The sequence below is a fragment of the Nyctibius grandis genome, chromosome Z (genome assembly GCF_013368605.1).
Source record: "Nyctibius grandis isolate bNycGra1 chromosome Z, bNycGra1.pri, whole genome shotgun sequence".
In the NCBI taxonomy this organism is placed as follows: Eukaryota; Metazoa; Chordata; class Aves; order Nyctibiiformes; family Nyctibiidae; genus Nyctibius; species Nyctibius grandis.
Window position 1 is genome coordinate 18,703,103 of NC_090695.1, and position 15,529 is coordinate 18,718,631.

The following is a 15,529-nucleotide window of genomic DNA, read 5'->3' on the forward strand; positions in this document are numbered from 1 at the left end:
CTTAGGACATCCTGACTGTAGCTAGAAGCTACACAAAGCTCTGGAGGGCGTAACTGAGGTGGTCCTGCTAAATTCTCTCTGCTCTTTTCTTGTGCATTTTGCTCAGGGCTGGCTCTAATTAGTCATAAAAGAAGTATGAACATGCATGAAGCAATTAAAATTATATCTTAAGTCCTCTTCCACATGCATTTCTCTAACAACACAAATACAGAGGCTACCCCCTTTATCCTTCAAATAATATTTTAATAGAAATACAAATACATAGCTATGAAAATCTTAACACCTACTATCAATATGAACACGACACCCTCTTCTTTCTTCTTTCTTCTTTCTTTTTTCTTCTTTCTTCTTTCTTCTTTCTTCTTTCTTCCTCGGGAAAGCACCCCTGCTTCCAGGATATCTCCACCTGCACCTGCAGATCTAGGAGGAAAAGGGAATACTGAGTAAATATCAGTCCTTGTGCGTGTTTCACTTGGCAGCATGCACAGCAATTGTACTTCTATCCGGTACTATAAAATATGGCCTGAAAGGCAGACGATAACTTTCTCAACAGAGAAAGAGAGTTTTTCCCTTAACGTATCAGTATCAGCTTAAATGCTTAAATCCAGAAGTAACAAATTCCACCTGCTCCACTCTGAGAACCCTATTTCCAGAAAGAAGGGCTGCAAACAAAAATTTCCCCCATCAGAATCTGGTCCTTCTTATGTCCTCTTTCAGAAGAGGAAGCACAAACCATTGTCCAGCTATGGACATTAGGTCCAGCACAGCCATATTCACTAGCTGAGTGTACCTGGGGAGTACAATGCAGAGGGGACGGGGAAGGATACGCACAGAATTTACAGAGTTCCTACCAATCATTCCTGAAGTTCACAAGGACTCCTGTTGCAAGTGTAGATGCTGCCAATACAAGCAGACAAATTTACTCAAAAAAATCTAACTAGAAAGTAGCAGAGAAAGAAGATGCATCATCAGCACCTTCAAATCTATGCCCTAAGAGCGAGCCTGGGGCTGAAAGCAGCAGTCCCTGAAAGGTGAACTATCCCTTACACCTCCGTGGGATAAACACGCCAGAACTAGAGAGCTGTACCGACTGTCTCTCAAGAAAAAGAGTGGGAAGGGAACAAATGACACAGCCTATACTCATTTGCAATGATGTATCAGTGCTGAACTAAGTTCTGTGCCCTCTGTTGCAGCCTCTGACTTCCGGGAGGGCTCACAAATAGTTGTTCTTCTCCTGCTGCTACCGAAGAAAAGAGAGTCCCTCTCCCAAGTTCTCAGGTACGAAGACAATTAGTGCATGAGCAGTAAAGATATGATTAAAGAAAACACACGCATTCAAAACAAACAAAGAGGAGGGTTCTTCACCCGCTGTGTAATACCCTTTTCTTTGGTAGCAGCAGGAGAAAATTTTTATGATGCCATGTTTTAGCACAGAAACATTAAGGAAGAAGTTGTTTCCAAAGACTCACAGAGGAAAGCAGGTACTGACACAAAAACATGTAGTCAGAGCAACAGAAGTCAGCTTATATTTAAACCTGTCTGCTTCAGGCTTACAGCTGAGATGCAGGAGATGGGCTGCGGCAGCTTCGAGGCTTCTGTCATGCCCGGTTTATTTAGGGCCAACTTGAGCCTGATTTGGTTTGGCTCAGGTGTACTGTCTGTGTCTCTACCCTTTACATGTACACCAAGCCCAAAAGGTACAACAGTGGAAACGTAGATCTGGATGACTATCACATCTCCCAGAGAGCAGACGCTACGCTAACTGTTGCTAATTAGCATTAGCGGAACAGTGTTTCATCTCTGTGGAACAACACCATGGAAACGCTTTCCAAAATGTTCCTGTACATAACTTTACAACTGGCATATTAAGCAAATGTTTTGCTTTAGATATGAAAGCTGAGAAGTTTGCTAATTGTCCGTGATACCAGGAAATAATTGAACAAGAACTCTCAATTCTGTGTTTTAAACAAAAGCCTGTCTTCTTTCAAGATGACATCCAACCTTTTTTCTCAGCTTCCTGACAAAACACTTGATTCCTTACTTAAATGTTTGAAACTGATGGGTGTTAATGAGCTGAATTATGAACTAGCATCATTATCTGGAACCTAGAAACTACCCTTTGAAGTGAGCAACAGCTGTTGGAGTGAGTCCAGAGAAGGGCCACGATGATCAGAGGGCTGGAGCACCTCTCCTGTGAAGACAGGCTGAGAGAGTTGGAGCTGTTCAGCCTGGAGAAGAGAAGGCTCCGGGGAGACCTTCTAGCAGCCTTGCAGTACCTGAAGGGGGCCTACAGGAAAGCGGGAGAGGGGCTTTCTACAAGGGCAAGTAGTGATAGGATGAGGGGGAAGGGTTTTAAACTGAAAGAGGGTAGATTCAGACTAGATATTAGGAAGAAATTCTTTCCTGTGAGGGTGGTGAGACACTGGAACAGGTTGCCCAGAGAAGTTGTGGATGCCCCCTCCCTGGCAGTGTTTAAGGCCCGACTGGATGAGGCTTTGAGCAACCTGGTCTAGTGGAAGGTGTCCCTGCCTGTGGCAGGGGGGTTGGAACTAGGTGATCTTTAAGGTCCCTTCCAACCCAAACCATTCTATGATTCTATGATTCCTTGTTGGTAAGTATACTAAGAGGCTGTACAAGTATAATATTTTAACTGAAGGCACAATCAAGTACTTACACTGCAGACAGTAACTAAACTGTTCTGATCTCCCCTTTCTCTAACAGTTTCAGAGTAGCTGTCTCAGTAATCTCTAAAAAAATGTAGCATCTCTTCTTACCAGGGGACTCGCCGTCATCTGAACTGCATTTTCTTTTCTGGCAGTGAGGTTTTACAGATGGATCTGCCGCTTCTACAGATTCCTTCAGAGGCTCCGTTGCTGAAGGGAATTCTCTCTCTCCTGCCTGTAACATAGTGGATTCACATAGAGCACTAGTAATCTCCTTAAAAACAAATGATCAAAAAAAGAAATAAACCCAAAGATCACTCAACATTTTCTTGTAATCACTTTAGGGACAAAATAATAACTATTCTTCTCCACTCCAAAAGGGCATCTAACAAGTGGTGAACACTGCCGAGACGGTTTACATAACAAGTGTTTTTAACTCAGAATTAAGGTTGCCAAATTGAAACTCAAGCCCTTACAAAATATTCTATTAAGCAAAACATGAAATCCTAAAACTAGAATATACAAAGTTAGGGTACATGTCCTCACAGTCTGAGCTTTGCCCTCAGTTATCAAACTAGCCAGAAGAACTAAGCTACAAGAAATCCAGGTGCGCTCAGTGTTACCAACATGTGTATTAGTAAGGACAGATGTAGCTCAAACAACTCGACGGAGCTGTGTGATGCAAAACCACACATGGGAGCTGCACGTTTCTGCTTGGACATCTCACCCCACCCAATTGTTAAGACATTAAATTATAATGTGTTGCTTGGTTTTTGGAGCCCTCTGCTGCCACTCCATATGTATCTTGCAGGCAACCATTTACTGAACTGGGATATTTCCATGGTCACGTGGCAAAAATCTGTATGTTAAAAAAAAAAAAAAAGCCAGCCAAGTTGTGTTTCTACTCCACTGCAGAAGTAAAGGCCCAAAGTTAAGCGCTTGGAGTTCACCTTTGGACAGAAAGATGTTCTCACTATCACCTGTTCTAGAATATTCATCTCTTCTGCAAATATCCTAGCAATCAATACCCTAAAGATGAATGATTGTCCAGAGCCTGCACGTTTCCTTCTATTAAGGAAAAAAAAGCTTTTGAAAACTGGTATGTGGGAGTTTACGGAAGACAAAAGGACATCACGCTTGGTAATAAGATATTAGTAATCCCAAAAATCACACTCTCTGCCTTGAGTCTGTCGTTACTCAATGTTCAATAGATAAAATGTGTATGCACATTAACAGAAATACATACACATTCTCTGACAAAGTTGTCTAATAATATTCAAAAAGGCCTGTGCGAATATAGCAACTGAATACTGCAGGGAGAGCCAGTTCCCCCCAACACGCCTCCTGCACTTGCTAGATACCCACTTTACTCCAGTAGTTGTTCTTTCAAGTGTGTTGTCTGTCTGTATTGCATTAGTACTATCAACAAGGCCATGTGAAACCCATTTGGCGAGCAATGCCTTTTGTCTAACATGTGAGCCAAAACTCCTTCCTCAGCATAAAAACAAAGAGAAGGAAGGAGGGCTGTAGTTCACTGCCTTCACCAGCTAGCATCCAAATTTCTCAAGTGATGATCTAAACCTCTCCATTCCTGGTGACATTTACATAATAATAAGCTCTAGAAAAATGAGTAAGCAGCCTTAACCAACTAGTGAGAGAAGGGAAGATCTCTCAAGTAAGCATCCTAATTTGGATACTCCACAGGACAACTGTTCTCGGAACAATTCCACAAATTTCGTTCTTTAAAAAAAATAAAAGAGAAAAATGGATACACTATGAACCGAAGAACAGTATCAGACAGGGGATGTAGAAAACAAACTGCACTGTTTGATAAACAAAAAAACCATTCATATTGGGATAAGCATTATTAAGAAATTATTACTAGCCTACAAGCTGAAAGAAGCCTAGAAACTCTGACTAGCCATTCTTCTAGAAAGGACCTGGTCATGCTGCAGGGCCCGGTAAGGCTAATGACACCTTGGGCTGCACGGGGACCTGCATGGCCAGCAAACTGAGGGAACTGCATTTCCCCCTCACTGAGGAACGTGTACTTGCAACGCTGTGTCCAATTTTAAGCCTTACAGTTGTGTGTGTGGAAACTGAAGAGCAACGATACCAGACAGGACTGCTTTCAGATTCCTTTTTATCACTGTGTTTGTAGGATCTTACACACCAGCTCTTTAGTAATCTAATATAAAAACAGCAATAACAAGATTTTCATCCCAATACCATCAGGCTAGCCCCCACAAATCTGCTTCCCAGGTTATCTCTTTTTTTTTTAATTGTTTTTTTTAAGTGAACATGCTTCTGACCATGGATTTACCACATCTGTGGACAGACTCTGCACTCAGGCCTAGTACTCCTGCCATTTCAGAGTCCCAAACGTTGTTTGGCAGAGAATCAGACAAAGCTACCAAAGCTGATGGATGTGAAAGTTTTGCCTTTTCACTTCAGTTACTGAAAAATGCCAAATCTGCTGCATCTCACTGGTTACATGACTTACAGGACAGCGACTGCACTATACCTATATCCAGCTGGAACCGTAATGAGAAGCTAAAGTACTAAAATTAACAGCTCACAGGAAGGGGGTTTGCTGGATTAACCTTCACCAAAGAAAGCAAGAGTTTCAACCTTCGCATCGGTATACTGCCAAGGACACTGAACAAAACAGGAGGCAAATTCCTCTTGGTCAAGTTTACAGAAATGCTGTATCTCCACTTTAAGAAGAAAAGAAAATACTTCTTAGCAGTAGGAGTGGAATAAAATACACCCGTTAAAGGCCAAAACCTGTAAAAGTCTACGACAGGAATTTACTGAGGCTAAGAGGACAACGCTGCATCTGAACTGTTGAATGTATTAACTCTTTTCATGTATAGAATTGCTCTTTACTTTGCTATCTTTTAGGAAATCAGGAAAGCAGAATAAAGCAGAATAAAGTTAGAACCTAAACCAGCTTCCACTTCATCACCATGAATACACCCGCACTATCTATTTTTCCTATGCAAATGAGGACCCTAACTTGGCCAACACAGGCTAACGCATCTCATGCTCATTAATGTGGGATACTTTTTAATTCCCTCTTCTTTTTTAAGTCTTGCTTTATCAAGCAAACTCTTCAGTGCCCATTAAAAGCTTAATTAAAGCAGCCTTCAGTTCTTAAGCACGCAAGACTATTAAACAGCTATCACTCCAGACCCAGCATTACTATCCAATACAGTTATCTCAAAAGAGATGATGTTTTCTCTCCCTTTACCCCTTACCTGGCTCTCCACAGGTTCCACTTTCACCACTTCAGATTTGGGTAGTGGATTCATCTCATCAGCGAGGTGAAATACCGCTTCGAGATTTACTTCGGTGTTGTCTCCATCAGATGTATTACACATCGAGTTGGAGGGCAGAAATTCTGCTGGGTAAGGTGACTGCACTGGAAGACTCTGGGGGAAACAAAATACAGTAAACTTTTATATCAAAAAATTACAGTGACAGGATGTGTATTGGTTCTGTAAGGCATCAGCTGAAGTGTTTGTTTATCCAAAAGCCTGAAAGATTGTTATTTTCAGTCAAAACAGCAGGTTTAATTAAAAAAAAAAAGAGGCTACTACTACTTTGTCTTGTTTTTCATTAACCACCTTACTCTTGGCACACTTGCTTTCTTCTGTCCACTGACTATCCTGGAGAGAAAGGAAGGTTACTTATCAGTAGCTGCGTACTCCCTCAGATGCATTGGCTGCATGCCCTCTGCATTGCAGGTGTAAGGACACCCAAGCATTCAAACCACAGACTTGTAGCCTTAGGAGGACCTGCGGGGGTACATTAGAACCACTCCCTTCACATGCCACATGTGTGATAGAAAATGATAGAGCAAATCTACCTGCCTTCAGTTCTTCTAAAACTCAAGCATTCCTGTTGTGTATAAAACCAACACAAACCGCAAGATTTTTAAGCAAGAGAAAAAGGTACATACGCTGTGAATGTGCATATGGACAACACAGTTTGAGGAACTCAGTTACCTACCAATAACACCTTTTTCCACTTCAAGTAATTGTCCCTATACACATCCACACAATGGGTGATTCCTAGGGATGCTCCAGTGCCAAAATGAACAGCAGTTCAGACACCTATGAAAACAAATACTGTACAACTGCCCTGTCTGCCACAGCCTCACATCTGGATGCTCCTGTCACAACAGTGTCCCACAAATGCATGACTCAAAGACTACAGAAATCTGTCTAAAAGCCCTCTAGATCTTCAGGTCAGAAACACTTCTTGAAGAATCTGTAGAGGCTGCCTTTGCCATCATGCAAAGCAGCTTTGAACCGAAATATTTCTCTGTAATGACATCACAAGATGACAGGATAAAGTCAGCAAACCAATGATAATGTTTTCAGTAGAATTCATCTAAATCAAAGAACGTTTAAAGCAGAAAGAAGACAATACAGAGTTTTTCAAAAGCAGCAAGTCCTACCCAAGGGAAATGATAAATCCCATTTTAACGGACGGTGTCTGTACGGCTGTTTCTTCTGGAGATGAGTCAGAGTTAAAGGACATGGAAGGGTATTTTCTTCTGACAAATCCAAGTCATATAATGATGTTGAACAGAAAGTCAGGTATATTTAAAATACAATCTTCTTTTGGAAGAGATCTGGTATGAAGGATTAGTCCTTAGCACCTGAATATCCTCAGACCTTCTAGCTGAGGTAATGGTTAACAAAAAGCTACTTCCATAGACGAATAAATTAGAGAACAGGAAGCCACAGGATCACCTACTATGAAAGCCATATCAGATCAAATGCCAGGGAAGGACTAGGTCTCTCAGCAGCATGAGCATCAGAAGGCCCTGAAAAGAGATGAGATCCCTTCCTCTGGCTGTATGAAGTCAACTCCTCTTGTGGATTCATGTAGATGTGCCAGTCTGCAGATAGCCATAAACTGTGGAGGGTGGGGGGAAAGAGAGGGGAAGAGAAAACCTGCCATTTCAGAAATGTAGGTTAAGCCAAGTCTTTTCATTAAAGGCAAGCCACCTTTATTTTTTTATGATATAGGTTTAAAAACAGTTCCTTGCATTCAATACTTTTTTCAGTTGTATTTTTTAAAATATTAACAAGGTGTTTCACTTTTGTTGCATTGCCTGTTTGTCATCTCAAGTAGCCAGGATTTTAAGTAAGATTTGGGTTACCAAGTCAACTGTCCAGGGAAGAGATCATCCCTGTCAAAACCAGCAAACAAACAAACCCACACTGCAACTTCTTCTGCGTCTTCTTAGGGGACCTCAGCTTGAAGCTGTTGTAACACACTTCATCTTCCTGGACGCGCTCTAGGATCTCGTACCCATTTCCAATAGGAGAAAGTGCCCACACAAAGATGCAATTTAAATCCTTTTAGTTTATCTAGAGAAGTTAAGGCAGGCAAGGATGGGAAGGAGGCAGCAATGAAACAATGAGAAGTGATGAAAGATGGAGAAGTCAGGACTCAAAAGACTAATAGGTTGCTGTTCATTTGAGCTCAAGAGGAAAAATGGTCTAATTTAGCAAAAATGGTGAAAGGGAAGATGAGCACTGCACTTACAAGATTAGCACAGCATATACAGGTAGTAAAGCACAACCACAACTTTTCAGGGGCTGCTACGACCAAAACAGTGTGGCTTGAGTGCTTGGGCAATCATTCAGAATTCGTTCATATTCCATTTCATTCTGAAATTATATGGCTGATTATTATTCTTATTACAAATAAAAGCAAACCACTTAGACCTGCTTTTAAAGTCAAGAAACTTTCTCTTCTCCTTTCTTCTCCCACATTTATTTCTTCCATTTCCAGTTACCTCTTGCTTCAGTTCCATGAGGAAATACTGACAGCTTAATACCAATGCTAATAGCAACAGTCAAATAGCAGGGCTGCTAGTTAAAAAAAAAAAAAAAAAAGAAAGAAAAAAAAGGAAAAAATATCACTAGAATCCAACATGAAGCCTTGGTTCACACCTGTGATAAAGCAGCAGGGAGATGCTGCACTAATGGTTGTGAGTTGCTGGAACTGCTGTTGCAGAAGATAGCAGGAGTTTTCTCTCACAAGACTCATTCCTGTACAAGGATACCGGTTCATCACACTGATCCGAGCCCCACTTCTGGAGAAGCCAAACGAAAAAGAGCAGGAAGCTCTACCTGAGCTCCCAGTTCTGTAACCAGTTGCGATGAGAGTGTAATACAAATCTCTGAAACCTTGATTTCAGAAACCCTGACAAGAGATACACCCTAATCAGCCACTACGTCTGGCTATAACCATGTACATCCCCGTGCCGCTCCATGCGGTAATTCTCTGAGGCTTCTTCTGGAGAGGAAACCGCAGGCAGACAGACATTTATTTACCCTCCTTGTCTGCCCATGTTCCAGTCAGGGTCACCTAAGACTGTGAGAAGGTCAGGTGTGTCCTGTACAAGCCCACCAGCTGGCCTCCAAGCCCCAGGAAACTGTACTTGGCTTAATCTCTCCTAAACTTCAAGTGATGCTCTCTGCAAGACACAAGTAAGGACTAGCATGAGGTTTCGGCTTTCTTGGCCAACAGTGTCTGGTTTTCCTTCTGAGACCACTAAGCGCTGTCTGGATCCAATGGAAACAGGGCTGATAATCAGCTTGCTGATACCCAGTGTGCTGATATGGCTCGCTGTCTTCTCGACTGGTCCAGTCACTTGTTATCCAGCACCAGCAGTTTCGTATAGACTTTGCCAGCGGTATCTAGTAGGCCACAGTGTGATCAAACAGCCTCAAATGCTCTGCAAACCACCCTTCAGCAGCATTGCATTGAACTCCTGCCACTGCTGGAAGATACTGAGTGGAACGATACCAGGCAAAAGTTCTGATTATTTGTGAAGAACGATAAAAATGCTTAGTCGGGCAGGGCTGACTGATTTCACTGCTTTTAAGGATTTGTGCAAGTGGTTACTGATGATCAATACACAGGCAGGGCTGGCTGCAGCCCTCAGAAGAAGTCTGGGGAAGTACCCACTTAGTACAGGTAAACATTATTCTCCACAGCTCAGTGAGAACCACAGGCAAACTGTTGTCTTTTGTACCATCTGCACAGTCCTTATGCATTACAAGTTATGCATTACGCTGTAGCAGAAAAGGAAGCCCTTGCATTTTTACTTCAGATCTTTTGACATTTGATAAGCCAGGCCCTCCAAATGAGATGCAGTTTCCACCAGAATTATATAAAGCATTTACAGTAAGTACTGTAGTTATCTTTAATAAGACACCTCTGAGGTGGGGCCAATTCCAAAAGTCAACTTAGTTTTTCTCATTCGCCAAATGAAACTCAGGACTGCAGAAAGCTGTCTGGCACAACACAGTGGAGCTGTTTCCCAGTATTTTCAGAATATTAAAGAATCTCTTTTTGTCCAGGCAAGGACAGTCTTCAAAGATAAATGCAGACTCGTTAACTAAAATGAATTCTCGTGAAGTCAAGCAAAAAACTATACAGAAAGAAACACTCCACAGAGGACAGCCGCTGTGCTGCTACCCTGAAACCTAACTTGAATTACAAAAGTACCTGTTTAATGTTCAGTGGGTCTTTGAAATAGATATTTGTAAACCACATTACTTTCACTTTCTCAAGCAGATCACTTTTCAAATTTATATCCTTCACTCCAGAAGTCCATAAACCTACAGCTCATTCATAGAGTCTCCTCCGCTTTCACCTCATTTCAATAGGCTACACTCACCTGGTAACAGCTGCAGGGGGTGTATGTCGAAGTTGTAGGACCAGCACAGCCAGTTGGAAGATCTGTGTGGGCAGCTGGGGAACCCTGCAGTGCAGCTGCAAGAATTCAAACACAGTGATCAGACTTCCAGAAGCTGCCTTTGGTATGCAGAGTTCTACCGCTTACTTTGACTAAACATTTCAATAATCACACAGTAAACTCAATTCCAGAAATGTATTATTACCTCCCAAGTGATTTTAAGACTTATTCTCTTCAACAAGAGACATACTGCTGCCCATAAAAGCTATGGATGGAAAACTTCACACCCCCTTTAGGACACAATATGCGGAATACAAACACTTATTTAGGAAAAGGGAATTGCTGTCAGCAGGGCTATAACCAACCCAGCAACGGACCCCCAAGAACAAGCAGAGATCAATGAAGAGCACAGTTCACAGAACAAGGAAAGGACTGAACACTCTGCATCCCAAATATTCTTGCACGGAAGTTGAATGTCCATATTTCAAATATGCTGCAAATATCTTTGGATATCTAAAGAGGTTGCAAAGAAATCAGGCAAAGATGTCAATACTTTTAAAGGAAGCTATTTACAAGTATGTTAAGAAAAAATTTATAAGCAAATACAAGTTATAAATCTGAGAGCTGAATAAGAAAAATTAGAAGGAAATTCAATGGAATAGAGAAGTAGTTGACTCTGGGTAGTATGTAACAGGGAGGAGTCAACAAGACTTCTTTTTGTTTAAGAGAAGTCACCCTTCATTGCCCTCTGGAAAGACAGACCTCCAGTAGGTAAACAAGCATGGATAACTGTGATCTTGCTGATACGATATTTAGATTTCCAAAAAGCTTTTAACAAAGTCATCATCAGAAACTCCTACGAAAACCAAGCAACAACAGCACAAGAGGGAAGGCTGTACGTCTGGGCATTACTGTCAGAGGAAATGATGAGCTCTATGGACACTTGGTCTGATCAAGGCTAATATTCTTATCTCCAAAGCAGACAACTATTTATTAGAGAACTATTGAGGCACTCGCTAAATCCTGTTTTCTTGGAAACTTGGATGCGTTGCATAAAAATAAGCATGTGAAATTTAACTGAGCTTTAGTTTGTTGAAGGGAAGAGTTGCTATGTTCTGAGTTTCAGAAGTTTTAGGGAAATTTAAAAAAAAACAGACACACCTCCACCCCCAAAAAATAAGCTATCACGTGATTTTTCCAATTCGAGGTAAGGGCGAGGAAAAGAACAATAGTTTGCTTCAGCTTCTCTTCTGAACAATAAAAACACTTAAGTGAGACCGAAAATTTTAGCAGAAACATTTTAGACAAAAGAAAGGAGTCAATCACTACTTTCTAGTCTTCAGTGCATAAAAATACCACAATGTAAAGAAGCTATGCAAGAAAAAAAATTGAGATATGAAAATCATAAGAGCAGAATGAAATATTCTACACAATACTTTTGACTGATCTTTGACTTTGAAAACTTAACCTGGGAAAGCATGAGACCAAGGACTAGTATACTACTTTTCAACAAGTTCTCAGTGCTTTGGTATCATCGTCCTAGTTGTGCTTAATTCAAAAAAATATGAAATTTAGCCTAACACTGACTAGTTATAGACAAACGTTTTTCTCCTCGCCCTTTCACCGCAACAGAGAGGCCCTCTGGAAAATCACCAGGGGATGCTCAACATCTGGAGGAAGGACAGGAATACCAAACAGAAAATCTTTTTGCTTTAAAGGTCTCTCTTCCTTTTAGACTTTGCACCTTCTAGCTCATTCTCACTTCAGGTATACGCATGACACAGCATTGTAGAAAAATGTTGCAAAGTATCACTTTTAAATATCTTTTTGAAAAGCAAGTGGAGAAATTTTTTTCATACCTGTTGGATGGTAGGCTTGTAAGTACTGCACTGAAGATGAGTAGCTGCTGCAATCTGGAGGGGCAGCAGCAACGCTTTCAGGCCCTTGCTGACTCGGCAGAACTGAGGCAACAACAGGCTGGAGTGTGTACATGACCTCTGTTGGAAACAGGGAAATCATAAAGCAAGACTTTACCAAACCACAGGACACCACAGGATGCCAAGTTACCAAGCACCAGTTGCTTTACAGGAATTGTCCCTGGATGTGTAACACAGGGTTATGTGCTGCACGACATTTGGAACAGACTGACGCTTTGCAAACAAAAATACCTTCTATCTATGAAATTACCTCACATCCACAACAAAGACATGCCCCTACATACTCAGTACAGAGCGCACAGTAAACTGCCAGCCTGTCAGAACTCAACTGCACATAAAACCTGATGTTTTCCTTGGTCTTTCCATCCTTCTAGAAACTGAGACTCCTAGAGCAAAAGCTCTCTAAAACTGCACCCATAAGAACAGAGGCCAAAAAATTAAAATTCTGTATCTTTCTTAGCATTTACTCTACCAATGGCCTGCACTACATCAGTCAGACCAGATTTCACTGAAGAAGTCTGTAACGAGTCATCTTAGTCTTAACAATGTTAACACCAAATCTTTCAATTAAACACTTCCTAGCCTCGGGATTGAAATAAGTCTCTTCCGTTCTCAAATGTTTCGTTTTGTTTTCTTGGCATTACAGGTGTAGTTCCACACACATCCCACAAAACACCACCTGAATTAGATGACAATTCCTGCTCTGAAACAGTAACCAAGAAGAAGCATCATGATACCCTACTCTCTTCTAAATGGGGGCTGCTGCTGCAGGAAGCAGCACCACCAACCACTTCTCCCCTTCTCCTGGTAGCACAGTCTTGCCACTTCCCCTGCACCGAGCCTTACAGCTCTGCACCCATGTGCTGCAGCACCGCGCTCTGAGAGCCAGCCGCAAGAAGGCCACTCAAGGCTTCTCCTCGGGTCCTTGTGCTGAACCACCACACCTGCTGTATCAGCTGCAAGGAAGATGATGGTTAACACATGACCAAGGGCATGGGAAGCAGGACTGCTCTTCTGGTAGCAGCCCATGGTTTGATCAGACTAAGAGCACTGCAACACAAGGTAGTCACAAATTCCTTACACAGCAACAACTGCAATGCTCTCAAGCTTATATGGAATTTGTGGAGTAATCCTCTGAGAGCCCAGACTTGTCCTAGAAAGCTCCGATCCTCTCAAGGAGGGTTAGAAAGAAAGAAAACAAACATGTTCTGGGCTTTTCAACAATAGTATTTTCTATTTAGCTCTCACCTACTCAGTCAATCCTCTTTAAAACCTATCTAGCTTGTAATTCTTTTTCAGGAGACAACTGACAGGAATCTTACTACCAGGTCTTTTCTCCTTTGCACAAAGCTGACACGACGCTCTGGTTGTCACTTCACGTGACCCATCGGTTCACACAGATTTAATGAGAGATTATTAAGCATCCCTACTGATGGGCAAGGAGGAGTAACGTTCATCTGTAGAGCTGTGGCAGCTCCACAGAGATCAGGAGAGGGTGTTCTTAGTGCAGTACACAGCGGGGACTGTATCGTAGACTACAGGCAGACTGAAATGGAGGTGAACCGTGTTGCCCGTGCTGCTGGCAGCAGGTCTGCCTGCATGAACAACCGTTTTTCTACACTGGGTGAACTGAGCGGCCACCAGCAAGGACAGGTAACCCTCCTCCCTACTCCCAGGGGAGTGCCCATTTTCAAACCCCAGGCCACCCAGCGCTTCCCAAACCCTCCACAGGCCCACATTGCCCACTCCCTCTCACCGGGCTTCTTGGCCTCACCGAGCACCGAGGGTGGCAGCAGCGGGCTCCCGGGCAGCGACGTGCTGAGCAGCCGCTGGAAGCGGTTGGGTGGGCGGCTGGTCACCTCCAGGCCTGCCGCCAGCTTCGCCTTGTTGGCGCTCGTCAGGCGCTTCAGGTGGACCAGGAGGTCGGGGCGGCCGCGGCGAAAGTGGGGGCTGAGGAAGTGGTGCAGGGGCCTGGCGGAGCTGCCGCCATCGCCACCATCGCCCCCTCCCGGGGGCCCCGCAGGGCCGGGCCCCGCCACGCTGCCCGCCGGCCCCGGCAGCACCTTGCGGAAGCCGTACAGGTTGAGCTGCCGGATGAAGCTGCTGAAGTTCTTGGTCTTGAACAGCTCCGTGGCTCCGGCCGCCCCTTCGCCAGCTCCCGCCGCCCCTTCGCCGGCCGGGCCCGCGCCCAGCAGCTCGCACTCGAAGAGCGGCCCGTCGATGAGCAGCCCCTCGCCGCGGCTGTCCCAGCGCACGGAGCGGACGCTCGGGCTGCTCACCAGCCGCCACAGCTTGGCGGGGAAGGTGTCGGGGCTGATGGCGGCGGGCAGCCGCAGCTCCCCCATGGCGCCAGGGGACCAAAATCATCCTTATTGCTTTGGTTTACAGCACAGCCCTAAACCACCTAGGCAAGTGAAGATGCAGTAAGTTTTGGAAAGGGGACAACATTGAATAAACTGGTGGGAAACTGTTCCCATCTCAAGACCGAAAGAAAAATCACTCTGCTCTTCCACATAGCTGAAGTGAGGAAAAAGATGTTAGACTGACTAGCTTAAATATTTCGTGTGGGGTTGCTAATGGAGCTCCTCACTTCAAATCAAAGCAGACACACAAAACAGCAAACAGGACAAGGAAAAATTATGATAAGGAGACATTACTTTTGCCTCTTTTTCAACAGACTGGCTGATTATTTCTCTCAGTCTCTGCCTGTCTTTGGCAGATTTAGCACATTTATCATTATTCTGAGTCAGCAGCAACAGCAGGAAGGAGCAGAAATTTCATCAGTGCTGTCATCAAAGGTAAAATCCTGCACCGTGGAAGGACAGCGCCTGACCCAAGGAATTAATGGCCTACAATTTTAGCGAATGCATGCTGCCGTCTTCCCAAGAGGCTTTGCATTTTTATTTCCTCAGTAATAATTTATCCTCTTCAGAATTATGTAACAGTTGTGCAGTGTAACCAGCCAAAACTTAAGTAAAGCATGCTGAACGCAAACCTGAAAAAACAAGAAAAAAACTCCACTTCACAAAAGCATTTTCTCAGCATTCCTGAGATTGTCTTTTGCATGACTTCAATGAAACGATTTCAGGCTTCTCCTCTCTCCCTGTGCAGCAGGAGTGCAAGAAAGCTACGACTACCTGATGGTGGGATGGGTCAGTTTTTTACTGTATCATCCATAACTCCGGTCAGAGCCAGCAATA

General features: G+C 43.3%; 1 protein-coding gene across 1 annotated transcript; it reads right to left on the reverse strand.

Moving 5' to 3' along the window:
• Positions 1-289: 289 nt before the first annotated feature.
• Positions 290-14,674, reverse strand: LOC137675895 (heat shock factor protein 5-like). Its single transcript, XM_068422189.1, has 6 exons — positions 14,000-14,674; positions 12,252-12,420; positions 10,375-10,469; positions 5,924-6,097; positions 2,775-2,898; positions 290-420 (listed from the first exon to the last, which is right to left on the reverse strand). Exons 1-6 carry the CDS (start codon positions 14,672-14,674, stop codon positions 290-292), a joined length of 1,368 nt encoding a protein of 455 aa, XP_068278290.1.
• Between the last annotated feature and the right edge of the window lie 855 nt (positions 14,675-15,529).